Source organism: Stigmatopora argus, chromosome 6, assembly GCF_051989625.1.
Source record: "Stigmatopora argus isolate UIUO_Sarg chromosome 6, RoL_Sarg_1.0, whole genome shotgun sequence".
NCBI lineage: Eukaryota > Metazoa > Chordata > Actinopteri > Syngnathiformes > Syngnathidae > Stigmatopora > Stigmatopora argus.
In genome coordinates, this window is record NC_135392.1 from 7356851 (window position 1) to 7383151 (window position 26301).

Consider the following 26301-nt stretch of genomic DNA (forward strand, 5'->3'; position numbering starts at 1 on the left):
CCCTAAATAACAATTTAATGGCTATAAAACCTTTACTGCAGCTACAGCTGTGACACATACAAAAAGCATCAATAGTAACCTCATACAATTGAAATATTATTTAGCAATACGTAGCAGAGCATGCCTTGCAGGTCCACTACTGATAAATAGTCTGTATTTTTATGATTTAGTTTCGCTAGGTGGCGCTGTAGGAACTGTCTGCTCCCAGCAGTGATTTTTCGGATTTTTTTTCCAACTGCGTTTCGATCAGATTGTCATGTGATGTTGACGTAACAATCTCAAGTCTACCGGTCAAGTGTGCTGTGCCCAAATGGCTCCCAGTTCGTTCATTGTTTTCTTTTCTCTCCTGATGTCCGCCGCGTCTGCCGGACAGTTTTTCAACAATCTGGAGCCCTGTTATATCCCAAAAGCGAGGAAAAATGGCTTCGGACTGAGGTAATTTTTTTGTTTTTGTGCACTTGTGCTAGCTGCCTGGTAGCGACACTGCTAATGGAGTAGGAACATGTCACGCGGTTGTACTCCGATCACATTATACGAAATACTCGTAGTGGACAATGTATGATTCATACATTTTGTGTGTTGACTGACTTATCTGAAATCTTCACATTTCGAAATGAATTTCCTCTTCCTGTTTGTAGATTTGCCACTAGGCGTCGGTATGGAGCACGTGATCTAATGCAATAAAAAAAAAAAAACCTTTTTGTCCTGACACGATGGATTTCTAATAATTTGACAAATCCGTTTTTTTTTTTTTTTTTAAATCTTGACATTATTAAACACCCAACATTTTTAACCGTGCATTTGAACAGAATAAGTTTAGGCTGAAATTTTGAAAATGCAACTATACAATTGATTTAGCTTTCAGTAGTGTAAAAATGATTAACAAATAAAGTGGGATTTTATGTTGGCCCGCACATCATTCACTTTTTCTGAAAGCGGACCTCCGAGAAGAAAAGTTTAGACGCCTCTGGAGAGGAACTGACTCACAGCGTGCATGTCGTTTCAGGACCACTCCTCGTCCTCACGAGTATTTGAACGTGACCGATTTGCCCAAGTCGTGGGACTGGAGGAACATCGGGGGCATCAACTACGTCAGCACCACCCGCAATCAGCACATTCCTCAGTACTGCGGCTCGTGCTGGGCTCATGGTAGCACCAGCGCCATGGCAGGTTGGCACCGCGACCGTCCTCGACGAGCGAGCCATTTACGACGACTCATACTTTTCGCACTCCATACAGATCGCATCAACATTAAGCGGCAGGGGGCGTGGCCGTCCGCTTACCTTTCGGTGCAGCACGTGGTCGACTGCGGAGAAGCCGGCTCTTGCCACGGCGGCGATCACGGCAGCGTGTGGGAGTACGCCAACACCCACGGCATTCCGGACGAGACGTGCAACAACTACCAGGCCAAAGACCAGGGTGAGAGTTCTCGGGCGCCACGGCGGCCGGGCGAGCTCGTCTCGCAATCTGCCGTCCCTCCGCAGATTGTAAACCCTTCAACGAGTGCGGCACCTGTACCACCTTTGGCGTTTGCAACATTGTGAAGAACTACACCCTGTGGAAAGTGGGCGATTATGGCGAGGTCAGCGGAAGGGAGAAGATGATGGCGGAAATCTACGCCAGAGGACCTATCAGGTTTGGAGAATATTATTGAAATAAAATAAATAAATTATTATTTTTTATTTATTTACAAAGTGTCTTAATGGAACAGTTCTTTTCTACAGTGAGGGTGTCCAGATTTTCTATCATTTTAGCTGTACTTAAAAATAAGTACAGCTAAAATGTAGAAAAGAAAACACTTTGTAAATTTAAAAAATAAATATTTTTAATTTTTTAAATTTACAAAGTGTCTTCATGGAACAGTTGTCTTTCTACTGTGAGGGTGTCCAGATTTTCTATCATTTTAGCTGTACTTATTTTTAACTTTTGAACTCCACAAAGTTTTTATAATATGAATTATATCTCCTAAAGCTAATATCAGTATATTTGGATGGGCAAATGTCTACACAAAAGAAATGGAACCTTCATATGTTAAATAAAATACCATTTTTAAAGTATAACAAAAATCCCAACAATATATTTTAGTCACTTTTTTTCTACAAAATGGATCCTGTTTAAAAAAATGTAAAAAATAATTGGTGGTTTCTAGCTGCGGGATCATGGCGACTGATAAACTGGACGCGTACAACGGCGGTCTGTACGCCGAGTACATCGAGACACCTTACATCAACCACATTGTATCTGTGGCGGGCTGGGGAGTCGAGAATGGTGTGGAGTACTGGATCGTACGGAACTCCTGGGGAGAGCCATGGGTAAGCGTCCGTCCGTGAAAAGTCGCATTACTCACGCTCGTGTTGAAAAGTGTCGTCTTGTCGTCAGGGGGAGAAGGGTTGGCTTCGGATCGTCACCAGCGCCTTCAAAGGAGGAAGTGGAAGTACCTACAATCTGGCACTTGAGACGGACTGCGCCTACGGAGACCCCATACTCCCAAAAGACTACATCGTCTACTAGAATCCGCTTTTAATTGTCACTAAGAAGGGAGCGCGTCATTCTTTTCTGTGCATTTTAAATGGAAGTGCCAAAATAGGCATTGTTTGCTATTGCGAAATGTGCGGGCTGTTGAACAGTCCAACCTGTGATAATGTCACATGAATTTAGAACAATGATTTATATTACAAAATTCACATACGCTGAATAGAAAATATATATTTTTTAAAAATCACAAAGGGATCATTTACAACTTTAAATTGAAAAAATGCATGCTGCTACGCAAGTCCTACAAAGCTGAATAAAGCGTGCCTTAAGCGGTTTGGGCTTCAAGTCTTTTTCACATAAATGACACAGCCTAAAAAATGAGGCTGGGATAAAGCTATAAGGTAGAAAAAGAAATTTACAAAAATGTGCATCTCTGTTGACCGTGAGATTAAAAAAACAGACTTCGATGACCGCTCGGTCCCCCCCGAAAAAAAGTGTGCTTCGTTGGACCGTTAGGCTGCAAAAAGTCCTCAATTAATCATGATGAAATTTGACTTGCAGTGAGCTGAAAAGTAAAACAGTTCATTTTCAAAATCAAGACGAAAAGAGCAGCAGGGAGAGAAAAAAACCAAAAGGTACCAATAAACTCAGCAACTGGATCGTGTTCTCCTTCCGTCCGGATGGTTCCCGCTATGCTGTCGTTCTCCAGGATGGGCAGAAAGAGCTGAACAAAGTCGGACGTGTACGGAGGCGCGATCACGTCTAGGACCTTAGGGGAAAATTTTGAAGTTTCAAATTACTAAGAACTCATCTGTCACAAAAAAAGGTGTATTTCCTATGTAAAGTATTATTTCATTGGCTGCCATTGATGGCAATAGACATCCAATCCATTTAGCAACATCTAGTGTTGATGCTAATAAGCGCAACAGAATGTAGGCTGAACTACTGAAGCTTCTTGAGTGGGCTGTGTTCAAGATTTTCATCAATTTGCTGCGGGGTAATAAAAACTGGGCCCCACCCGGACTGTTGTTTGGACACCTGACATCTAACAGATGCTGAACTTGCAGTTGAAAATAATCATTTTGTTACCTCAGTGACAAAATAGCGAATGAGGGAGATGTCAGTGTTGAGCTTCTCCAGACATTTGCGAATGTAGCTGACCACGGGCAGGACGTAACCGCGACTTAGCAGGTGAACCATTCGGTCCAGGAGAGTCTTCTTCAGCTCCATCTTGAAAGATTGTCAAAAAAAAGGTCAATATTTTCCCCACTTTGGAAAGATGGACCGAGACGCAGACCTGCTCCATGACGTCCAACTGCGAGTGTTCCGTTTCAAAGAGCTTAATGAGGAGTTGGAGGACCTGAGGATGCAACAGCTGGTGACACGTGCAGATCTGCCGAGAAGAGGACAGTCGCATTTAGTCGCCCTCTCGCCACCTGCGCTTCGAGTCGGTACCTCGTCCAGCAAAGCGAGGTGGACCGGCGTGTGATCGGTCTGCAGCTGAAAGTAGCGCGGCTCGGACACCGTCCAGTCCACCCACTTCAAAACCCCCATGGCCACCACCGGGAACCTGAGCGCACGTTTGGACGAGAACGTCACGACTCGGCATGGCGCCGGGGACCCGAAATAGGCGGGGCACGCGCTCACCGTATGCACTGATAGAGCGTGCCGAGCTCGGCCACCAACTCCGTGGCGCCTTTGTTCTCGTTGCAGCAAAGGTTGTGCACCGTCTCGATGGCCTTGGAGGACGACTTCAGCTCGTCCTTGTTGATGTTGACTCGCTTGTTCTGCGCTCAAGACGGGAAAAGTCGGCGCCATCTCGGGGGAGCGAAAAGAGAGGGAGAGAGCGGCTTGCAAAACCTTTTTCCACGTCTCCACCACGCTGGCGGCGTAGGCCAGGATGTGGATGTATTTGTGCTTATGGTCTTGGTTGATCTTGGAGCCGGGCTTGAACAGCGACTGCATGAAGAGGTCCAGAAAAGCGGGCACTCGGATCTGATGAGCAACCGAGAGGAAGAGCCCGTGAATACAATTGCGTCTGCGGAGAAGGCGTCTCGAAACGTGTCGGGGACGGGGTTTCCCCACCAGCTCCACGGGAGGCGGGTCCATGCTGCTGAACATCTTAAAGAGCACAGTGATATCGGCGGGATTCAGGGCCCCCTTGGACAACATGGCGCCCAGCGCCTGGCAGGCCCGAGGGTAGGCCGCCGCCGTACCCAGGGCCAGCGTGATCTGGCTGGCATCGTGGCCCCTGCCATCACACACAACCAACGCTGCTCAATTAGGAAGGCCTAAATATATTTGACAGTTGACACCCCATTTTTTCCCCTAAACCCCCATGTCGACGTGAACAGTAAATGATACATCATATTTTTGTATTAAAAATAGCCATTTCTGGCATCGACACAGAGCACCAAACGATAGATGTATTATAATAATAATTTAAACACTAATACCAAAAAAAATAATGCAATAAATACATGCTGACATGTGACTTTGAGTTAGTTAGCATGTATAGTAATTTTATTACAGGCAGAAGGCTTGTTGTTAGGGCATACAGAACCATTTTTTCCATTTATTTCTCTATTATTTCTAAATAGATCAGGATGAAATCAAAATTTAGAGCCCGATGATGACTTTTTTTGGTGTCAGATTTGATGAATGGTAGACTCATTGTTGTGCGCGAGTTAGGAGGGCACGCAATCCCAGACTTTGGCCTGTTGTAGCACATTAGGGCTGGTTTAAAAAGGTCTTGTTGGTACCTCTTGTGCGCAGACTTCTGCACCTCCTGACCAATCCGGCGCACAGCTGAGCCGCCTTGTTCCTCCTGCGCTAGGATGGACATCATCGCCTGAGCGAAGAGGTAAGTGTGCTCACCGTGACACACCATTTTCTAAAGATGAAACCAAAATAAAAGAGGTGTCGGGAAAAGACTCTATTTCAAAACAACTTTTTTTTAGGCTTAGTCCAAAAAAAAATGTTAACAAAACGGATGATTTATTAAATCTCCACCATAAAAATAAAATTTCACTCTCTTTAAAAAAGGGCCTCACAGCAAATTCTGGTAAGTTTTTCTCCAAGTTTTCTTCCCCTCCATCCAACAGCGTGGCTAAAGATGTCCTCAACACCCGAGAAAAAACCTCTAGTTGCTGGCACGCCGTCGACACGCTGGTGATCTCGCCCTGGTAGCCCGCGTCTGAAATCAGCTGCAAAGGACACGGTTCTTTGAGGGCAGAATTGGATGGAGACCAAGCACTCAAAAAAAAAAAAACATTTAGAATAAGCCGTGAGCGCACTTTGACTGTGAAGTTGAGCATCAGACAGTCCGGATGGGCCTCGGCCAATTTGTAAAAGAGGTCACGCCAAGTCGTGTGAGCGATCATTTGCTCCAGCCAAGCGGGAGTCTGCAAACACACCCCAAAACAAAACATGTACAGTAATCCCTCAATTATCGCAAATTCACTACTTCGATTTTCTTTCTTTGCTATTAATTATTAGAAAAATATATATATTTTTCAAAGTTCATAAAAATGTGAAAATCCAAGCTGAAACTCGTAAGTCTTGCTACTAGGACTCAGCACTGAAGGAAAGGAAAAAAGTTATAATAGGGGTGACCAATGTTCCCTCTAATTTTTTGTTTGTCTGGGCAGAATGACAACCTCCCTGAGCACACTGAGTACCAGTGTGAGCAACATCATCATTGCTCGCTATGGGCACACACCAATATCACACCTGCCATAAGCAGGTGCATGTCTACGACACATAAATGATTTAGTAATAATAAAATGTAATGATTAATATCTATGAATGGGCAGCCCGGCGGATGAGTGGTTTGCGCGTCGGCCTCACAGCTAAAAAAAAAAAAAATTGGGATTTTATTTTGTGCGCTCCATATGATTTGCTGTGCGCAGAGAAGACGAGAGTAGTGCGCAATTGCGCACGCGCGCGGCTTAGAGGCAACATTGTGGGTGACCCTACTTTTTGATTATTGCGGCCATGTCTGGTGTACACTAACCGCGATATTCGAGGGATTACTGTACTTTTCAATCGGACCGAACCTGAAATAAATAAACAATTAGTTGACTCGCCAAATGCCAGGCAAAAAAATACCATACTTTTTACAAAATATTTTTTCCAGTAAACAAGTTGTTAATACGGTGTACAAAATTTGAAATGATCAAAAACGTAAAAAATACGGGAAAAAAACGTATCAAATACGGGAAAAACGGATAAGTTGACAGGTATGTAGTTGCGTGAATACGAGCACAAATGCTGCAAGCTGGAGTTCTTCGATTTTTTACTTTCATATTTTACACTGCTACCCCTGCCCAGACAACTTTGTCTCATGATTGAACGACCTTTGCAATCGTTTGGGTTTGTTGTCAAATCCTGGGTCGCTTGAAAAAAATGCAATGTGAAAAGGAACTGCACCAAAAAAGTCACAGAAAGCGAACTATGGACTTTTCTGGTGTGAATATGGCCTTAAATTCACAGCAGAAGAATGAAAGAATGGATCTCTATCATCCTCAAAGGCATCGAATGATTAAGTGAAATTCAGACGTTTTAATTAACAGATTATTTGCCATTTTTATTATCTAAAACCCACCTCTCCTTCCACGGTGAAAATGGAATCTGCTTTCTGGGGGTCAAAGTGCTTTATCAGCAGACTCTTGAGGTGATTCTCAACCCGTTCTTGCACTTGCGCTGGTTCAACACCTGAAATGCAGACGATAATTTCCAATTAAAGAAGGAGGAAGCCACGGCGCAAAATGCAAGGTTGGAGCGAGCTACCGACCCATTTGGATGAGCCACTCGGCCAGCAGGTTCACCGTCTGAGCCACGGCAGAGTAGTTTTCCGACAGAAGCTGGATGACGTGTTCTGGAGAGCCACCTGCCTGAAAATACCTGCAAGACAAAGCCGAGAAGGGTTCATTTTGAGATTGGAAGCGCACAAGAAGTGCCTGGAAATGGTGGCAAACTAACAGGCGCGCACATTTTGAGGGTGTTGAAGATGGCGGGCTCCATGATGTAATCCCTGCTGGAAAATTTCTTCAGACATTCCTCTTGGATCTTCCCCAAATTTTCAACATCAACATACGTGTCGTCCTGTAACGATAGGGTAACATTCGGGGTGCATGCAGGTTTTACCAAGAGAAATGTTAGACTTTTCAGGAACTTTTTAGGAGCACTTGGAAAATCATCTAAGTAATGCCAGTTCCAGGGTCAATTTTAAATTTGGGAAAAAAAATCTGTTATACTCTTGAATATCAGAAAACTTCTCAGACACAATTTCGTTCAAACGAGTGTTATTTAAAATGTAAAAAAACAACATTTTTTCCCGAGTCAACTAATCCCTGATTATTTTTTTACAATAGTCTTTCTTCTATTCATTTTATCATTAATCCCGTTATTTACTCGTTTAGTTATTTTACCTTTACCTTAACATTTTAGGAGTAAATCAATCTATTGGATCCGAATATTCTACACTGTGAAAAGTTGGAAAATGTATTTTCTCCCACACTAAAAGCTTGCCAAGTTATTATTTTAATTCTTCAGCCAGGGACTACAGAAATCGGCGAATACTTACAATTAAGAAGTTCGAAGAAGAGATTTGGACAATTTTGGTAGTAACCGATAGTTTAAAAAATAAAAATAATAACATTTGACTGCAGTGGTAGATTTAAATGCTTTACCTTGTCCAGACTGAGTAGGTAGCTATATCAAAGTTTAGCAACTGGCATGAGATGGCCAAAGAGACTATCTACATTCCTTGAAATCTAAAATGAGTAAGACATTAGTAAAGCCTAACCACCGACCGATTGCAGTTTTCGACCCTTGCACGTTTAATAGGTAAGTCGGCGTTTATCATAAGGGTACCATTTCTCCCATTCGGCTAGCTGCCATGCTAACAATAAGCAGCCAAACAGCAACAAGTCTTACCGTGTTAGCATCCGGTCCTTCCCAGTCCCCCGCGTTGCTATAATATTCTTCGTCCATGTCGACGGGAACGAGAGAACAATTCAACCGGCTACAGTATCGTAACTCGTCCTTGTATACCCACAGGAGACGTGAAAAATGTTTGCACAAGCTAGCCAAATGGCTAATAACAAGTGGGGGAAAATGGCGAGGTGGTGAAGTCGAAGACACGCCCCTAAAAGGAAAGTAGTTTTCCCCGAGTTTGACCTTGCAGGCTCCGGTCTGTCCAACCAACAGTCGTGCTACTACACTAAACAACTCATATTTTCAGATGTTATATAGCCATACTCATCATTTAAAAATAAAAATAGAGGGGAAAAGTGGGCATTTGTTTTAGTCATTTCATAGTATTCCAATAATAGTCTCATATCCTCAAAAACATACCTCTTTGTAATGAATTTTGATCTGTTTATTTGAATAAACTGTTATTCTTGTACGAATGGCAAGTGGGATAACATTTAAAGTCACCGTAAAGTGAAATAGACTTCACTATATTTGACAAGAGCACAAACAAATCAGAAAGCCTTTAAAAACAACATAAAAAGCAATCCACACTTTTGGGAACAAACTTTTTTTATTTTAAATTGCAAACTGCAACATATGAATTATATTATTTTGCCAAAGGATCAGAAAACTGTCACACCAGTGGCGAATAAATCAGACAATCTGTGTTAAATCTAAATCCAACACAATATGTTCAACCCAAACATTTAGGGAAACTCCACCCAAAAAGAAAATATACATTCCTTGAATGTCGGACAGTCCGTTCTCCCTCTGTGCACATCTTCGAGTCTCAGGGAACTTTGACAGAAATTAATTCTCCCCCGTCACCAAAAAAAAGGGAAACTGTCTTAAAATCAAGCCGAGACGTGTAAAGGGACAACGGTGAATATTCCACCCCCAAAAGCCTCTGCACCCCCAAACTCTAGTAAATAGCCGCGCACTAATTCAACTCATTTGTGGTTGACGTTTTACCTGAACAGTTTTGCAACATCGTAAGATCCAAGAAGTGAATTCTTACAATGGGTTTACTTCAAAAATGCAATGGAGCGCCTTAGCTCAGCTGAAATTTAACCGGAACTGTAGGAGTTCAGTTATTGCTCTGATGAATATTTACTCTGAACTTTCACGTGGTTCCGACACCAGCTGGAAAATACGACTGGGTTGGTGTGTTCAACTTCCCCTTTTGGTTGAAAAGTCCCTGCACTGTTCATTCTGGAACGTTTCGGAAGGGATTAGCTTATTGGCTGAAGAAGTAGCCACATGACAAAAAAAAAGGTTGAAGCGAGCCAGCCAGCTGTAACGTGAGAGACGAGCGATTAGCACCGTGATCGCTAAGGGCAAGCCACTAGGTAAAGGGGGTGAGAGTTCAAGAGTGCACTTCAAGTGCTACGTGCTGTAATTCATCTGCTCATCCTGCAAAAAGCCCCTTGTTTTTGTTTTCGGCCTTCAGTCCCCTCTGTCAAAGTCTGGCTGTGTGCAGCTTATGCAAATATAGTCTTCCATCTCTGCGCGCTCAGCGGACAGACCCACGCAGACCTGGTGGAACCACTGATTGCAGCTGCCATCGCATTGGACCCAATTTAACTGGGGGAAAAAAGAAGAAACACAGGCAGGATATTTACAGTAAAAACTAACCAACCAAAGTCTTTTGTGATTAGTTGTCAAGTGCACACACACACACCTCATCTCCTTCTGGCTCTCTGCACCACGGCGCGGCGCACAGCGAGTAGTCCTCATCCGAATCGGACGCCGCGGGTTCTGACACGGCACGCGGCGGGGAGCAACTCCTCCTGCGTTCTTCGCTCTGTCTCCTCTTAGACTTCTTCTTGCAGCATTTCTTGGCCTTTCCGGAATGCTGGGAATCACCGCTATCCTTGCGTCGTTTGGTCCTTTTGCTCTCCACGCCCGACGCGTCTTTCTGGCTCGAGCTTCCGCTCTAAATGATGATCGGGAAAGACGAGGGTGATTTAGCGGGGAGGGGTGTTCGCCTGTGGCTCCAAAATGACTCGCTACCTTTTTGCGGTGCCTCGCGCTGTTCGCCTGAAGCTCGTCGTCATCTGTGCTTTTTCTGCAAGGGGCTTTCGGAGCGGGCGGGGGAGCCAGTTTGTATAGCAGGTAGGCGTAAAGCTGCTCGGTCTCTGGAAGTGTGACTTGCAGTAGGAACCCCTCCACCATGAGCTCTTCGATCTCAGGGCTGAGTCCTGGGAAAAGGTGACCATGTTATGAACACTTGCTTGCTTTCAGAACTCATTTCGTAAACATGAAATACACACGACTTTGGATTCCACTCACCCTGGGACGGCACACACTGGTGTTCTGTATGAAAAGACCAGGCGCCCTTGAGTGTGATTTTGGATCGGTTTTTCCCCTGAAATAAAGACATGTCAAATAAAAGAAGCAATAACACCGCGTGGGCAAGTTTAAACGCTCCTCGGTCCGTCCACTGACCGTCCTTGACACTTCCTCAAGCAGTCCATCTGTACAGGCCTGCTGAACTCTGTGCTGCCACTGCACCGTCCGCTCGATGAGGAAGCGTAGCGCGTCTCCCTCGGGCAGTCGGACCCGAATCCTTTGAAGTGACGCCAGGAGGGGCAAGACCTTGTCCAGTGGTGGCTTTCTTGAACGCTGGCAAAAGGGGCAAAGCCAGACTTGACCGTACTTGAGGTCCGCGCTCTCTACCACGCACCCGCTGTGGAAAAGCTCGCGACAGAGCTCACACTGCACCATGGCCGCCGAGGGCGCCTTTAGGCAAACACAAACGCTAAGTGCACAGTAGTTCTCGGCAGGAAGAATCTTGGACTCGTTGCAGACCCTCAGAGCTAACAAGGTTTCGATCTCCTTCTCGCGGACGTCATCAAGCGTGGCCATCTGCGAAGGAAGATGCAAGATGCAATGTTTTCATGAGGGTCATTAAAATGGCACTTTTTAATGGACTAATAGTATGTGGTTGACACATAATACATCTATGTCCGCATTGGCAGGGGCAGCATCTCATTGCATTAAATAAAATGTTAAATACCCTGCAATAAAATTATTTCCAATGATATTTTAATCAGATGTAGATGACTGCAAGACAGAACAGACTGGCACTCACAGCAGAGGCAGAGTTTTTGCTTTCGGAAAGAGCTTTTTCCACGTCGTACAGAGAGTCCAACTTTTCAGATGATCTCTTACTGATGTGTGTTCCCTGTTTTGTTTTCTTATATCTTGACCTAGGAAGCCCAGCTCCTACATCACATCTTGGGCACAGTACCTTGAAATGCAAAAATGTGGGAGTAGATATAAGGGATATAATATTCTTCTCATATCGGGAGTCACATTCAATTCAATTCAGCAAACGGTGAATCCAAGTAACGAAAATAAAAACACCCGCCATACCTCTAAAAGAGAAAAAGGGGAGTTTTTGAGTAGGAATGTTTTGGCAGCACTTTCCTTCCAAGTCTGCACGTCACTGACAAGCGCCTCCAGTCGGCTGAGAGGATCGAGTCTCACTGGGATGCCTTCTGCTCTGAGGACCAGCTCAGACAGGCTTTCCAACACAGGAATACGGCCCCCGAGCTACAAGTGCGCAAAGGCAACATTTAGAGAGCAAGCTTGGTTTCTCTCAGGTGGGATTTTCCCGCAAGCCGACATTTTACCTGGAGGGCTTCGGCTTCCTGCAGCCACTCCTTTGCCCTGACTACAGCGTCTTTCAGCTGCAGGCAATTGGGAAGATAAGCGGGGATGTTTTCCATTTCTTGTACAGCGGCGTCTAGTGTTTCAACACTGTGGTATGGACTGTGACAAAAAACGCAAAAATGTGCTCAATCAATATGTTGCCCAAGTGACTATTTCTCGTCACTTAAACATCGGGACATTTAGGACGAAATGATAAAACGCTAAAAACATTTTTGATCATGTGCATCCTAGTGGAAAAACTTGTTTACTAAAGATAAAAAGACACAAAACTTCATATTTTTCAAGTGTAAGAGCAACAAAAAATATATATATTTCCTGAAAGAAGACAAAGTAGCTGTCTTTAGACATTTTTGAATACCAGTAAAATTTAAGACGAATAAATCCGAGTATCTCACCTTGTCCTGCCTACTCGTTAAACATTAGCTAACTACTTTTGTGCCTGTGGCTATTTGAGAAGCATGCTTTAATGGAGCCAGGAAATGAAATAGAAAATAAACAAACAATTACGTATTTGAAGGCGAACGGAATGAACACAAGGCTTCCAAATGACTACTTGAATCCCGGCTTATTCATGTATTCAATGGACGGGAACTTGATCTTGTTTTTGATTGGAAACACATTCTCACCTGGCATTCATGAGGCTGAGCATTCGCTCCTCCAACTGCTCCGAGACAGTGAGGAGCTCCTGCAGACGAGCCATGGCTCTTTCCACCGAGCTGTGAGGGGCTAAACCCACCCCCTGATCAATCAGCCTCCTCATGGTATCCAGGCAGAGGTCGTCCGGCCTGCCGTTGGCTTGCTTCACCGTCTCCAGCCAGCGGGCCTGTTCCAGCCTCTCCCTGAGCCGAGGCAGCTGGGGCAGCTCGACGTCCAGGCCCAGGCTCAGATCCAGGAGTTCCTGAAGTTCGACAGAGTTAGGCGACTCATCGGAAAGGAGCTTTTCGCTGCGTTGCTGGAATTCGTCAACCCGGGTCAGTAAGTCCTGAAAGGCACGTGCAAATCTCGTTAGGTTCGAAGATCTGAGAAACAGCAAAGCTCGAAAACTCAAATGGTTATCAACCTTCAATAAAGGGGCCTGTCTGATATTGCATGGCAGGTTTTCCAACTGCTGGACAAAAGACCGCAGCTCCTCAACTGTCAACTCATTCTGACTTTGAGACTTCCCCCCGCAAGAGCGATACCTGGAAAATTGTAAAAAAAAAAAAAAGAAAGCCTATAAATTTAAAGAAGCCTTTAAGAGGAAAATTTAACAAATATAGGATGTAAAGTAGTACTATGACTGTTTGTAGAGAAAGCACATTGATACGACTATACTATGATTGAAAAAAATCCGATCAAAGTATTGGCAAATTCCAGTAAAGATACAGGCTCAGCAACCTCTCTGCAAAATCACCACGACATGATCTGTGAGATGCTTGCCAATGATCTACACCAGAACTTTAAGTATAATGTAGGAAGTACAGATTTGGTAGGCTCATTCATGTGACTGATTTTCTTGAAAGATTTATAGTTAGACAACACCAATCTGCACATTACTTGCTCAATGACTTTAAAAAGTAAAAATTTCTGTTGTGAAACAGTGGAGAAAAAATATAAACAAAAAAAAGTATTATTAGGAAGTCGGTGGACATGATCGCAGACATTTTAACAATGGCGGCTCAATTTTAGCCAATCAAATTCGATCACATGGCATTAATACCAATTATGACGTGCTACTAAGCTCAAGTCTATCAGTACAATGTATATTTGTATGGCTATAATTGATGTTGATGACTCATTTTTTGTGTGGTTAACACTTTTATAAGTCAAGTGAATACCCATAATATATAACCATCATTTACATGAAAGTAATTTGTTCTGTGGGCTGTTTGAATCCAATTGTTACAAAAGAAGTACCTCGTCTGCCTCTTTCCATTGAGAAGTTGTTGCGCCACAACAGCTACTTTGTCAGCTTCTGAAGCAACAACACGAAGTTGATCCAAGAGGGGGATTTGTGGGAATCCTTTTGTCTCTGCCTGCTCCACCAAGCTGTGAAGCTCTTCCAGACCTAAGCAGACATTGTCATTATTATACCACATTCAAATAATTGCACAGCCATTATGAAGTGTGACCATTATCAGCAGACCATGCTCTAAATTGAATTAACCTCTTTTGTTGTTTTCCTTCTTCTCAAGAATGCCTTGGACAGCACAAAGCCACTCCTTATAGGACTCTGCACGCAGCTTGACCGCTTCCAACATGGGGTACAACTCATCCATTTTAAATTTGTAACTAGGGAAAAATGAAGACAGGAGATTATAAAGCACTCTTCTAAACTATCATATCCATTAATATCATTGGCAGAAGTTAGTCATTCAAGAGAGTGCAATTTTAAATGCAAAAAAACAAATTGAGTTTTTTGAACTTTTATTTTTTTTGTAAAACCATGCAGATATTACTGACAACCTACCACATTCTTTTAAATTAAGTTAAAAATAAAGAGTTTGTCAGGAAATCAAACAAACAAAATATTTTTTGTTTTGATTTCTGACTTGTGTTCACATTCAGTTGCTGTGGTGACTTAACTCACTGGACAACGAGGTTGCTAAGTGGACAGGAGCACAGGTCCTGGGCGTGGTACAGGCAGACCACCTTGCTAGGACTGCAGGCACAAGTGATGCCTGATAGGTAGCAGGTGGTCCAGCATTTGCAGCACTGGCGCTCCTCATCGGGGAGCAGCTCATAATCTACTTGTCGTTTTTGCACCACACCCTGGGGATACAGATTTACTGTCATTAGAGTGGAAAGGTAAAAAAAGTTATTGAAGGGGAAACTACAAGATTTCATCAAACACAGTCCTTAACTGTACTGTGCAAGCAGAAAACAGAAAGGGGTTGATTCTCTTCAACAGTATATATGAATGGTTAAATTGTGCTCAAATCAGCTTTTAAACAGTTGACCACACAATGAAAAACATCTCACCATCTTTTTGATCTTCTCTTGAAGTTCCTCTTCTTCTTGGACCATGGCAGCCATTTCTTTTTGCACAGCAGAGGCCAGTTCCACATCCAGTGTAGTCGCCTTGAAGGCCATGTTGCAGACCATCTCGTCGTGGGAGAAGACGCAATACCGATTCAACTGGCGATAGTGTTTCACACAACCTCGGCCCACGGGCATCTAAAAGAAAATTGACATTAAAATAAATCACTCAACGATGGCTACAAAACATTTGACCTCGTACTGAGCTGCTTACCCAGTCCATGGTGCAGAAGTTAACTGCTTCAGCAAAGTTGAAACCTTGGTTGAATCCACTGTGGTATGCTCTGGGAAAGGTGATGACAAATTCTCCTGCACATTGGTTTGTGCGATAGATCTACAGTGGAGGTAAGGGTAGATTGATGAATAAAACACTTCCTTTTGGAATTGTATTCATTGGATAGGACTACACTCAGTATTGACTACACACGAAGCAGACTATTGTAGTTAAACACCAATGTAAATTAGGTAGCTAGATATCGGAAAACTGTTAGCATTGTTTTAATTTAATGCTAGATTATGTCTTCAACTGTGCATGTGCACGCACTAGACACTAGACTCATGAATTTGGGTCAGACCACTTCACTTATTTTTGTGTATTTTTTGGCCTACTATAGGAATATAATAGGTCACTCTGTAATAATAGAGTTGTAGCGGGTAGCGCGGGCTCGATTCCCACGCGTGGCGGTATGATTATGAGTGGAAATGGTCGTCTGTCTCTGTGGCCGACTGGTGACCGACCGGTTTAGGGCGTAGTCTGCCGTTCGACCGAAGTGAGCTGGGACAGGCTCCAGCAACCCTTACAAGGACGCACAGTATGAAAGATGAATTAATAAAATACATTAATGCTATTGTTTTTCAAATCTAGGTAGTGTTATTTATAGTAAGGTGCGCTCTGTAGTGCCAAACGTATAATTAACAGCAGAGTGCTGACTGATACGACTGTTCACAGATTTGTCACACTGACATTATTGTTAAAAATTGCTCAGCAACACTAAGCTAGCTACCGGGACGCCGTTGTTCATCAGCGTGTTGGGATTCATGATGGTGACGAGCTGATGAAGGAGGTCTGGCTGTGACTGAAAGAGCTCAGGAGCTAGTTTCTTCATGACCCCCTCCAAGTGTTCCGCAGCGTAACCTGGTGCTCCATACCAGGTCTTTGGCTCACCCCTGCATAGTCAAAGAGAAAAAGGAAAAAGCCCATTGTTTACAAAACAAAAGAATATTTTTTTCCATTCTTTTAAGAACACTGCTTTACAAAAACATTCGAGTAAGTAATTCATAATAAGCACTATGGAGCGGAGGCTGGACTTTGAAGCGGCGATATTAAGGATGGTTGTTCCGTCTTGTTATATTGGCTTTAGTTGTATTTGCCAACTCGACCCCCCAAAAAATATGAGAGAACACCAAGCACTTAAACATCGTGCCCTATTTACGTCATAGCACAATTTGTATTTATTTGAATCTATTTGAAGTCCAGTAGAGCTTTTTGGCTGCAAAAAAATAAACAAACATGATAGAATATCTGCTAACAGATATGAGAAGGGAAGGCAAAGAAAACATTGAAGTAAAAGCAGAAGAAACATCTTTCTAACAACCACTGTGTTTATCGCAGCTGCCAGTCCAGCATGAGATTGATTTTGGATCGCTGTTACATTTATACTTGTAAACACATGACAGTGAATAACAATTTTATGAGACCTAAAGAAACAAGATATTAAACAACTAAATGTTTAATACATCAAAATAGGCCACAATGTTGTGTTTATTCATTTACAGTCTCACAATCTGTGTTCATTTTCCTGGTTGTGTTCAACAAATATAGCAAGCCGGAAATAGCCCACCACCCTTTAAACGTCGGTGGAAGTCCCACCTTCTACCGTGCTTGGAACCCATTACCTTAAAGAAACATTGATTGCAGATTAATGTAAAAAAAAAGTTTCAGATGAATTCCATCCACAGGATACATTACAGTGAAAGTGTAAGTGTACCAGTGAAGGTAGTTGATAGAGTAGCTCCAGTGGTCCTCAATATGCCAGCAGAAGGAGGAGAAACACATGCCCACATAGAGCCAGGGTAACTTCATCCCACAGATGTCAGCTGTAATGTGAGTCAGCACTGAAGCATCCAGCACAGGCATGTTGTTAAGATTCCAGCCACTTGTTAGGTAATGCTGTAAAACACAAAAAAGTTAAAAACTAGTGCTAACGACATGAGTTGGTTAGAACAAAGACGTCGGGAGTGATTTTCATCATCTGCTGTGCTCAAAACTATTATTCTAATCAATCAATAACTATGACAATAACACCATTACTGTTAATAGTGACGAAATAACAGGAAACCAAAAAAAAAAACATGCAAATTCATGTGGGAGGCTGTTATCATCTTAGCGACAAAACAGCTTGTACCTCATTCTCTGGAGACACTTCAAAATGGCTGTTCTTTAGAGGGAAACCACTCCCAAACTCCTTTGAGGCAATGTCTGCTCCATATTCTACAGTCACGTCCTCCTCGATAGTGCTGACCAGGCGCCAAAACTCCTTCTCTACCAGCTCAGTTGGAACCATCTACAACATGTTTAGAAATGAAGAAACTCATATGGCGTTCGTGTAATCGAGAAGATGAGTAGAGTAGACAGACATTCCCACTCACATGAACTGGCATGTTGAAATAATCTGATTTAAAGGAATCGGCCATATCTCCAAAGGTTTGCAGGGTGTAGCTCCTGCTAGCCTGCTCGAAGCCAAAAGCCACCTGAAGTTTTCCGCATTCCTGTGAAATGAAGACAGACACAACGATCAAATAATCCATCTGTTTGGAAATGTGCTTAACTGTTGTTTTTCAAATAATGAGATGTTTATTGCATCCGGGTGTGGCTCCCCCAAGGCAAAAAAAGCAACCCCCCCCCACCTGCGCTAGGCACTTGGGGCATCTCCAGTCTCCTTTGGGAACCTCATGAAGCGGGGGGATGAGACAGAAGATGTGATAGCTGTCATCACAGCCATCACACAACAACAGACGGTCCTCTTCATTTCCAGTGTGACACACTAGGCACATGTATTGCTCCACCTGAAAGGTTAAAAAAATAGAAAGATGTTTTGGACCGGAAAAAAACAACAATTTAGCTATACGACACGCTATACTTACTTTAGGTGTGGTACCATTCTTACTGTTATCTAACATCCTTTCTTCACAACATTCAGTAACTTCATATTCAAGAGGCTCTTCTTTCACCAATGAGCTCACTGAAACATGAATGAAATACCAGTAAGTTGTTTCCAATTTTCACTATCTTCTCTTATTAACATCTCAATATGTGGTTTTTACCAGGCTCTGCCTTGTCAACATAAGTTCCCATTCTCCTCCTGAGATTGGGACGATTCATGCGAACTTGTCCAGCTTCGCTTTTAACATAGCTTCTCTGCAGAGTAGTTGTCATGGACATGTAAGGGGAAACGTGCCACAAAGAGGAAGAGGAAATGTTTCAAAAGACCGACGACGCTGCACTCACTTCTGCCCTCATCCGCTTTGCACGCCGAGCGATGCTGCAGCTCTCGATGGGCTGCACAGATTGGCGCTGTGGCAGGTCATGAGGGGTGTACACCTTATCCTTAGTGTCATTAGTTAAGGTGGCTCTCTGCAATGATATAAGTGACATGGAAGAAAGGAATGATTATTGATAAAGTGTGATTTAGCTAGAGAAAACAAGTCTGGTTTGCCTATCAAAAAAATATCTAAAATACACAGAAGCGTGATGGAATTATCCACTGACATTGACAGTAATACTACTGTCTTACGTCTTCAATCTACACTGAGAAAGACGGCCAAAAAGCCAAACGCTGACATGTTATCGCCTCTCCAAATTAAACAACGGGCACAACAAATAACTCAATTGGCATCACGTACAGGCTGATTGTCTCCAGTCTGGAATAGATTGTAGGGGTAGAGGATCCGCTCATAGTGCGCCCGCAGATGGGAGCCGACCGCCTTGCCTGGAGCAAAGCCCATCTTGACAGAGATTTTTGTCCAGCGCCGCTCTCTGCAGACAGCATCGAAACCTCCCTCCTCATTCACCAGCTGAACAGAGTACCGAATAGTCTTTTAGAAAGTTTCATTGGCGTGTAAGGATATTTTTCGTTCACGTGTGGTGAAGCGCTACGGTGTGGCTAGCAAGAATGTGAAGGCACCTTATTGAGTTGGTAGAGATCTAAACTCTTTCTTTCCAAATGAGGGATTTTTAGAGTACATCCTTGAAACTCCCAAAATTTTGCTATTTGATCCAGAAAGTTGAGCTTCACTCTTGTCTGTGCCTAAAAAGAAACATAGAATTCTAATTGGTAACATCACTGTTAAACATAGAAGTTGTGAGAACATACCTCCAACTCGTTGAGCCTTTGAATTCGTGGAGTGAATTTCAATCTTTCAACATCACAGGCAAATGGTGGTTGCCATTCCTAAAATGCGGGGGGAAAAGTATGAAAATACAAAGACATTCAGTTGGATAATGAGGTTAACTAAACATAACTTACTAATGACAGCACTGTACCTACTCTCTTTGCTTTAACCAAAATGCTGAAAACTAATAGCAGACCACATGACTTGCTGTAAACTGGAAGGAATCTATTGCGGGTAACGAGTTAAGACACAGGAAGATAAACTCAGTTTCGCATGATAACGCTACATTTGGTGTGTCGTTACAGCCCTTTTGCCAAAATATTTAAGGGAAAAAAAGTGAACTGGTCAATTTTATTGATGTTTGACTGTAGCATATGTCATGGTTTGGATGATACAATTTCCAAAAACTAGTTTCACTTGGATCAAAGCTTATTGCATATGAAATGTTTTCCTTTGTTAGAAAAAAAATAGATGCACCTTTCTAATTATGTGCTCTCCCAGTCCTGCATGGACATATGAGCCTAAAATAAATACAGGTGGCTTTGGCAGCACACGGTAGATGGAAATTGCTTCTGTGAGGGCTCAATAACAATAAGTAAGGTTTCTAGAAAACAGTCTACCCTGTAAAGCAAGAAAATTATTGGTAGTGGCTTTTGCAGTTTGAAATTTCTGAACACAAAAACACATATCATGTTGGCCTGAGAATTCATAGTAAAATGTCATTATATTATATTTTTGTCATCTTCATGTGATTTAAAGCCTTCATTCATAAAACTGTATTTTAAACTTAATACCATATTTGCCCAACTTGTTTTTAAATAAATTTCAAAATATTAAAACAAACCTACAAAGTGCCTAATAAATAGAAAAAAAATTAACCACCGATTCTTACAATCCATAATATTTTTTATTGTAATGCTACCATAGGTTAAACTCCGCCCATATCTGAATTTTTAAATAAATGTTAATGAGTAAAATAATAAAAATAAATAACCCAGATTTGAACCCAGGACCCCAAAGCTGTGAGGCCGACGTGCTAACCACTCATCCACCAGGCCAACCATCATTGTCAGTTATAGGCTAACTACATAAAATGGATGTTTATTGTTGCGTTATATATTCCTTCATGAATAGAAGTTGTTGCACCACAATGTGCCCCAAATTACTCAGAGCCACTTTAGGACAATCTTTTACACATGTTGGAAATGCTTCAACAGATTGTTGTGGTAGTTAAAAAAAATAAAATAAACATTATTCCTTCACTAAGATAGATGTGGTAGTTTGCAATGATTTCTTTAATATCCCCATAAAGCGATCTTTCTCTGAGCCAAGCCCCCACCCCCTTTTTTTCAAATGGAATCCACATCTAACGCCGTCAATGGCACTGTAACATAATAATTCACTGCCAGGCTTCCCAGATCTAATGGGTCGGACATCCACCATCCATCCCCAATAGTTGCCAATGAGTTCATACAGGATATTTGGAATGAGGCCTTGGGATACAACATTATGCATTCACAAACTGAGGGCGTCAAAAGGCACAATGAATGAGCTAATAAAGGGGCGTTTGATAATCAGTGAACTAGTAATTACCACCCAATTGCACATTTATCAATGTAATTCAGCTTAATGTGGAGTTTTATTTCATTTGTAGGCAAATAAGGCGTGGACACACCCTTGTCAAAGCAGCGAATTATGCTCAACACAAAGCATGAGGAACAACATTCGCTAAATGACATGAAAGACTAGCTCGTGCTGCTTTCAAAGACCAGCTCGTGCTGCTTTCAAAGACCCGACATTCGCCAAGTCCGAGCAAATTATTAGGACACAATCGTCATCCAGTCGGAACAAAGTACGCAAGCTACAAGACTAAAACAAACGCCACATATACGAACAGAAAACGTAGAGAAAAATAATGTTACAGAACATTTGAATACGTGTGTTTATGATTATTTATTTATTTTTATTTTAAAAAAAAAAAGACTAACAATGTGGTCATTGTGGTAAAGCTTCCTTCTCTCCATAAACAGTTGGTCCCCGAGCACGTAGCGATAATACGGTCGCAACCGGACAGCCGATTATTAGAAACTAAAACAAGACGGGCAGGATTTACCCAATCTGGACGGCCAAATAGCCAAAATAGCAAGAAAAATATTGTCAACGTCGGACAACAGTCCAGGAAGCAACTCACTCACTGAGCCTTGATGTAAACAATATCAATCCAAACCTGTAAATAAAAACTTGCCCATTTCAATCATATATTCCCAACTCGAATAACAACGGGGCCAAATGTTTGGCAGTTTACGGTGTCAAAAATAAAAATATACAGGGTGTTTTTCACGATCCAAGCGGGTTTAGTGATTAAGTGCGACGGCTAGCAAATACACAGCTAGCTGCCAATTCAACTCTCGAGACCCCTACTCCGCCATGTTGAAAAGCTGACTAAAAAAACAAGTTTGACTGCGACCTGACGCTCTTTCCTGGTCGAACGCTCAAGCCAAGCGTCACGACACAAGTATAGAAAAGAGAGATCCATCTGAAAAGGGGGCTTACCGGTGGTGGTCGGACTTTACAGATGCCAGTTTTCTCCGCAATGGGTCGTATTTTGTTGATGTAGGCAAACGGGTCCGCAAATTCCTCCCAGCTGGGCTCAAAAACAGGACACTCCGGGGGAGGAATGAACTCATTCAGATGAGGTTGAGTCATTCTTGCATCTTTGTTGGGATGCTCGTTGAATGATGCTCAATGGTCGCCTACGCTCAGTTTGTTCGCTTTGTAATCCAGAATTTCAGTCCGTATCCATTCTACACTCATTCAACTCACGGGCGAATTATCTAGTTGGAAGTGAGCTGGTTAACAGTCGAAGACTATGTGCTTCCGCTTCTAAAAGTAGACACACACAAATGACTGGTTACAAGCGTTTTTCCCCGAACAAAAACAACTTAACTGTACATTGATTTTACGTTCAAGTATCATTTCAATTGTGGTTTGTGTAACTATGTCGTACAATCAATTAAAATACAAAAAACATTGGTTATTCCGTACGGGATGAGTTGTATACTTTAGAAGTCACTTATTTGAAAGCCGGACGGAATTAACTACTGCGAAGTTTATTTGTGCTTCGTCTTATGTGCGCATTGCATTTCTATTTAAGGATTATTATTTCCGTGGTTTGTGTACAGAAGATATAACTCCTTGTTGTGTATGTTTGATTTATACACCAAGCGACATGACAGATTCTCCGCCTCACGAGCAAGTGCTGGGCCTGTTTAACTCCGCCCGGCTGGACAGAAATAATAGAAACACTATGCAACTGTAAAATCGAACTCACCTTGTATATCAATCCGCCACAACCGGATCTTTGTTTTTAAATGGTCTAAAGGAGAGCCCTGATTGGCTAGGCACGAATCACACTTCAGCTGTTTCTTTTAATATTTTAATATTTTTCATATATATTTTAATATACTACGATCTAAATGTTATATCAAGACACGAAGGCCATTAAAATAGAAATATTACTGAAATGTATTGAAATATTGGCAACCCGTTAAATAAATAATTTTGTTTTACGTGTTTACGTGACGTGTTAAGTAGAAACAGTTGGCTGTGTTTTTAAATCCTGTCATTTTGGATTGAAACATGTTTCAAATCCCACATTCAGTCTATCCATTGTTTCAATGGATCTGCTGCTCTTTGACAACTATTGTATCAAAGACTGAGCTTATAGTCTTTTCCCTGATTGGTGGATTTTAGCCGAAAGGGTGTATATACTAGCCTTTTGATGACAGCATCACAGCAACCAAACGACAACAATGATCACAAATTCAAAGAGACACTATAACTATGATGGTAAACATAAAAGTAGGCTACCTGTGTAGAACGGGCCTACGTCTACGATGACGATAACAAGTGGTGTACAGTTTACTTTCATCTGAAAATAACAAACAAAACACACAACAGTTTTAAAATTGCTACCATACAAAAATTCAATTTATCTAATAGCATACAATTGCTGTAACCAATGTGATCCAGTGGCTAGGTGTATGTCATTTAGCAACTGAAGAATTAAAATGTTCTATTTGTTTTCTCCAAAGTGCTTATTATTGCCGTGAAGTTTCGCATAATTTGCACCAACCATGGCTAAAAACGGCCATCAACACATCAACAACAAGCCACAAACAACATCATGACCACTTATATATACACTTAGACTAAATAATAATAATAATAATAATCGGACATAGGCCCTGTCGTCATTATCAGGACACAAAAAGCCTACTTGTCATCACATAATATAATAACACTAAGTGTAGTATTGAATAGTCTGCCATCGTGTGTTTGGCATGATTAATAATAATAATTTAAGTACCTAAGCTCGACCGTGAGGTCACATACAGGGTATCATTTTGAATTTGAGAAAGTTATTATTTTTATTAGAGCACAATAACAGTGTGTTGTAAGTGAAAACAGTAATGACGTTTACAGTACAAATTTAATGGGTGTTTTTCGGGGTCAGTACTGAAAGTAAATTCATAAAAAGACAGCTCACATTTATCCATTTTATCTGTTAAGCTTTAAAACTAAGCATGGTTCACTCGGTCTAACGCAACATAGTAACCTATCTTGTCATCCAAACAGTGCCAGCCGATTGGTCCAATCTCACAGTCTGCACAGATGAGAAACTTGATTCTCCCCACATCGTTTGTGAAACCCACATTCTCAAAATCGAACATATCCCCCACTAACCAGTGGGCAGTTACTGTGTCCCTGTCCACTGAGCCATCCGTGGCGCCGATGCTGCTTTTTTTCCGCATGGACGGTAGGATAAACTGAAATGACAGGATAAATAGGCTCAACATATAAATCTCAGAAACTGTGACACTGGTGTTACAATGTGACTTCATTTTTTCTTTCCCAGTTGCGTCTTAAACAGAGGTAACTGACCTTTTTTCAATTTTAAAAATATTACGGCTATTGTTATTGGGTTTATATGTAGTCAAACATTGGATGTGTTGAGTGAGTGTATTTTTTTACCCATCCCTCTTTTTCACCTAAATTTTGGCAATGTGTTTTCACTCAATCACAGAGTCTTTTGGACGAGTGAATGGCCTTGAGGTGTTGAGTAATGCTTTGACTACAGTGAGATTTTTTAGGTTGTTATCAAAAGACCTTAAACTGAAGCATGTGAACCCATTGTTTCTCAAGGAGGCCATGAAGCTTGCGACCCAGCTTTATCTGATAAGTATTAAATTGTTGCAATTTCAACTTTTTTTGCCATGTTGCTAAGCGTTCATGGCTGGGGGGAGGGCTCCAAGTCTCACTCGCTTTGTTCTTGGTGACGACACAAAATAAAATTGCTACTCCAACATTATTCGTGAATTTGGTTTGTTTGACAATCTTCAATATACCCGTTTTTTTCTTGTCTTAGGGCTAATTTCAGGTGTGCTTATGTTGCTAGCGCTGATAAAAAAAAATGGGAGTGAGGAGGTTGACTGTTGTTTATTTTGAACTTCCAGCATTTTGGTGGACCTTGTTTGTCCAAAAAAGCAGTGCGTCTGTATGAAAGGCAGTAGCACGTGTTAGTCCATTATTTTTATACGATTCTGAAATGCCCTTTATTAAAAAAAATGTCAACAATTTTAAGTGTAAAAAAAATACACAAGTACCCAAAATTGGAAGTCTTTATTTGGGCATGCTGCAGTTGTACTTTACTAAAACAATAATTAGTTTTAAAATGTGATAACTGCAAGTAAAAGGCTGCCTTAGGGAAATCTATGAGACTTGGAAAAAAATAACATGGCAAGCATTTAACAATGGCATTTTTTCATGTTAATTTGCCTTCGTACATGGAAGTGCAAACCAATCTGAATAATTGCTCTAACCATTCTAGACTTTATGGGTTCTGAGCCCAAACGTTGGCCATTTTCTAATACCTCTTTCTCTGCTAACACGGCCATTCCAGGGGACAGCACCTTGGATCCACATCGTTGACAAAGGACAGACTTGCTGTTTTTCCCGTCCTCAGAAACCAAGTCGGTCCGGTCTATGACGTCTTTAGTCTCTGGATTGTGGTCCATCTCGAGGATTAAAAGCAATTAGGACAGATAAGGAAAACAGATCAGTGAATGGACGTTATGGACGGACAGGCAGAATGTAGTGGTTATATTTTTTTGTTCGCTCTGCCGCAATATTTACTAGCTGTCAAAAAGGAAAGCATCGGCGAGGCGTGGCACTTCGTAAATTAAGTACATACAGGATGACAGGAGAAATACCATAATTAAAAGCGTTCTCGGTATTTACAAGCCGGATATATGCTTGAACCGTCTTTAAAAAATGCGAATATAGACATAACCCGTACAAATACAATTTAATTCATCGTTGTTTTTAAAAGAAAACACAAAAACAATGTCGGTGTCACTTTAAATTCCTTCCCTCTTATTTACGCGCACGATAATGCTCCAAGCCGGTAATAATACAAAAAGGGAGGGGAAAATCCCCAACCTATTTATAACTATGTAAAGACACGTACCTTAGCAGAGTGGGAAGAGGATGACTACGTACAATGTAAAAAAAAATACAGATTCGCTAAAGCAAGCGGCGCATTCCGGCTGCTTTTGGACACTTCGGTCCACTCACTAAACGGGTTCGTCTAGAAACTCATACATACTTGTTCCGTTTTCATACCCGTGTCAGTGTCCTTTTAAAAATGAATTTCGTTGGTTATCGATCTCCCACTTCCAACTCTGATGAATTATAATA

The 26301-nt window shown here is 41.9% G+C and overlaps 4 protein-coding genes across 4 annotated transcripts; 1 reads left to right on the forward strand and 3 right to left on the reverse strand.

Moving 5' to 3' along the window:
* Positions 1 to 247: 247 nt before the first annotated feature.
* On the forward strand, positions 248 to 2809 carry ctsz (cathepsin Z). Its single transcript, XM_077603453.1, has 6 exons — positions 248 to 435; positions 1007 to 1170; positions 1240 to 1419; positions 1485 to 1635; positions 2150 to 2312; positions 2380 to 2809. Exons 1-6 carry the CDS (start codon positions 311 to 313, stop codon positions 2509 to 2511), a joined length of 915 nt encoding a protein of 304 aa, XP_077459579.1. The 5' UTR covers positions 248 to 310; the 3' UTR covers positions 2512 to 2809.
* On the reverse strand, positions 2687 to 8611 carry nelfcd (negative elongation factor complex member C/D). The gene is made up of 15 exons (XM_077603452.1): positions 8416 to 8611; positions 7469 to 7581; positions 7271 to 7380; positions 7082 to 7191; positions 5772 to 5879; positions 5529 to 5681; positions 5238 to 5368; positions 4561 to 4726; positions 4336 to 4470; positions 4123 to 4262; positions 3931 to 4045; positions 3773 to 3868; positions 3565 to 3705; positions 3115 to 3244; positions 2687 to 3040 (listed from the first exon to the last, which is right to left on the reverse strand). Exons 1-15 carry the CDS (start codon positions 8470 to 8472, stop codon positions 3006 to 3008), a joined length of 1740 nt encoding a protein of 579 aa, XP_077459578.1. The 5' UTR covers positions 8473 to 8611; the 3' UTR covers positions 2687 to 3005.
* Positions 8612 to 9006: 395 nt separating this feature from the next.
* Positions 9007 to 24349, reverse strand: kdm5ba (lysine demethylase 5Ba). Its single transcript, XM_077602086.1, has 29 exons — positions 24289 to 24349; positions 23413 to 23473; positions 22096 to 22425; positions 19524 to 19601; positions 19335 to 19457; positions 19054 to 19224; positions 18659 to 18784; positions 18475 to 18568; positions 18295 to 18392; positions 18058 to 18216; positions 17800 to 17919; positions 17556 to 17714; positions 17139 to 17320; positions 16155 to 16317; positions 15365 to 15484; positions 15094 to 15288; positions 14702 to 14883; positions 14279 to 14403; positions 14029 to 14179; positions 13193 to 13313; positions 12759 to 13114; positions 12093 to 12231; positions 11833 to 12012; positions 11549 to 11707; positions 10903 to 11322; positions 10747 to 10822; positions 10468 to 10655; positions 10136 to 10390; positions 9007 to 10038 (listed from the first exon to the last, which is right to left on the reverse strand). Exons 3-29 carry the CDS (start codon positions 22246 to 22248, stop codon positions 9901 to 9903), a joined length of 4431 nt encoding a protein of 1476 aa, XP_077458212.1. The 5' UTR covers positions 22249 to 22425; positions 23413 to 23473; positions 24289 to 24349; the 3' UTR covers positions 9007 to 9900.
* rabif (RAB interacting factor) lies at positions 23515 to 26193 on the reverse strand. Its single transcript, XM_077602090.1, has 3 exons — positions 26072 to 26193; positions 25476 to 25619; positions 23515 to 24371 (listed from the first exon to the last, which is right to left on the reverse strand). The coding sequence occupies exons 2-3, from the start codon at positions 25617 to 25619 to the stop codon at positions 24123 to 24125; spliced, it is 393 nt and encodes a 130-aa protein (XP_077458216.1). The 5' UTR covers positions 26072 to 26193; the 3' UTR covers positions 23515 to 24122.
* Between the last annotated feature and the right edge of the window lie 108 nt (positions 26194 to 26301).

Coding starts and splice junctions, on each gene's coding strand:
- ctsz (XM_077603453.1), top strand. CDS start 311: ATGGCTCCCAGTTCGTTCATTGTTTTCTTTTCTCTCCTGATGTCCGCC. Junction 436..1,006: donor AAAAATGGCTTCGGACTGAG/GTAATTTTTTTG, acceptor ATGTCGTTTCAG/GACCACTCCTCGTCCTCACG. Junction 2,313..2,379: donor ACTCCTGGGGAGAGCCATGG/GTAAGCGTCCGT, acceptor TCTTGTCGTCAG/GGGGAGAAGGGTTGGCTTCG.
- nelfcd (XM_077603452.1), bottom strand. CDS start 8,472: ATGGACGAAGAATATTATAGCAACGCGGGGGACTGGGAAGGACCGGAT. Junction 7,582..8,415: donor AAGGACCGGATGCTAACACG/GTAAGACTTGTT, acceptor CTATCGTTACAG/GACGACACGTATGTTGATGT. Junction 7,192..7,270: donor CGAGTGGCTCATCCAAATGG/GTCGGTAGCTCG, acceptor TCTGCATTTCAG/GTGTTGAACCAGCGCAAGTG.
- kdm5ba (XM_077602086.1), bottom strand. CDS start 22,248: ATGACTCAACCTCATCTGAATGAGTTCATTCCTCCCCCGGAGTGTCCT. Junction 14,884..15,093: donor AAGAGAAGATCAAAAAGATG/GTGAGATGTTTT, acceptor CTGTATCCCCAG/GGTGTGGTGCAAAAACGACA. Junction 10,039..10,135: donor GAGAGCCAGAAGGAGATGAG/GTGTGTGTGTGT, acceptor TTTTTCCCCCAG/TTAAATTGGGTCCAATGCGA.
- rabif (XM_077602090.1), bottom strand. CDS start 25,619: ATGGACCACAATCCAGAGACTAAAGACGTCATAGACCGGACCGACTTG. Junction 24,372..25,475: donor CCGTGTTAGCAGAGAAAGAG/GTATTAGAAAAT, acceptor CTGTCATTTCAG/TTTATCCTACCGTCCATGCG.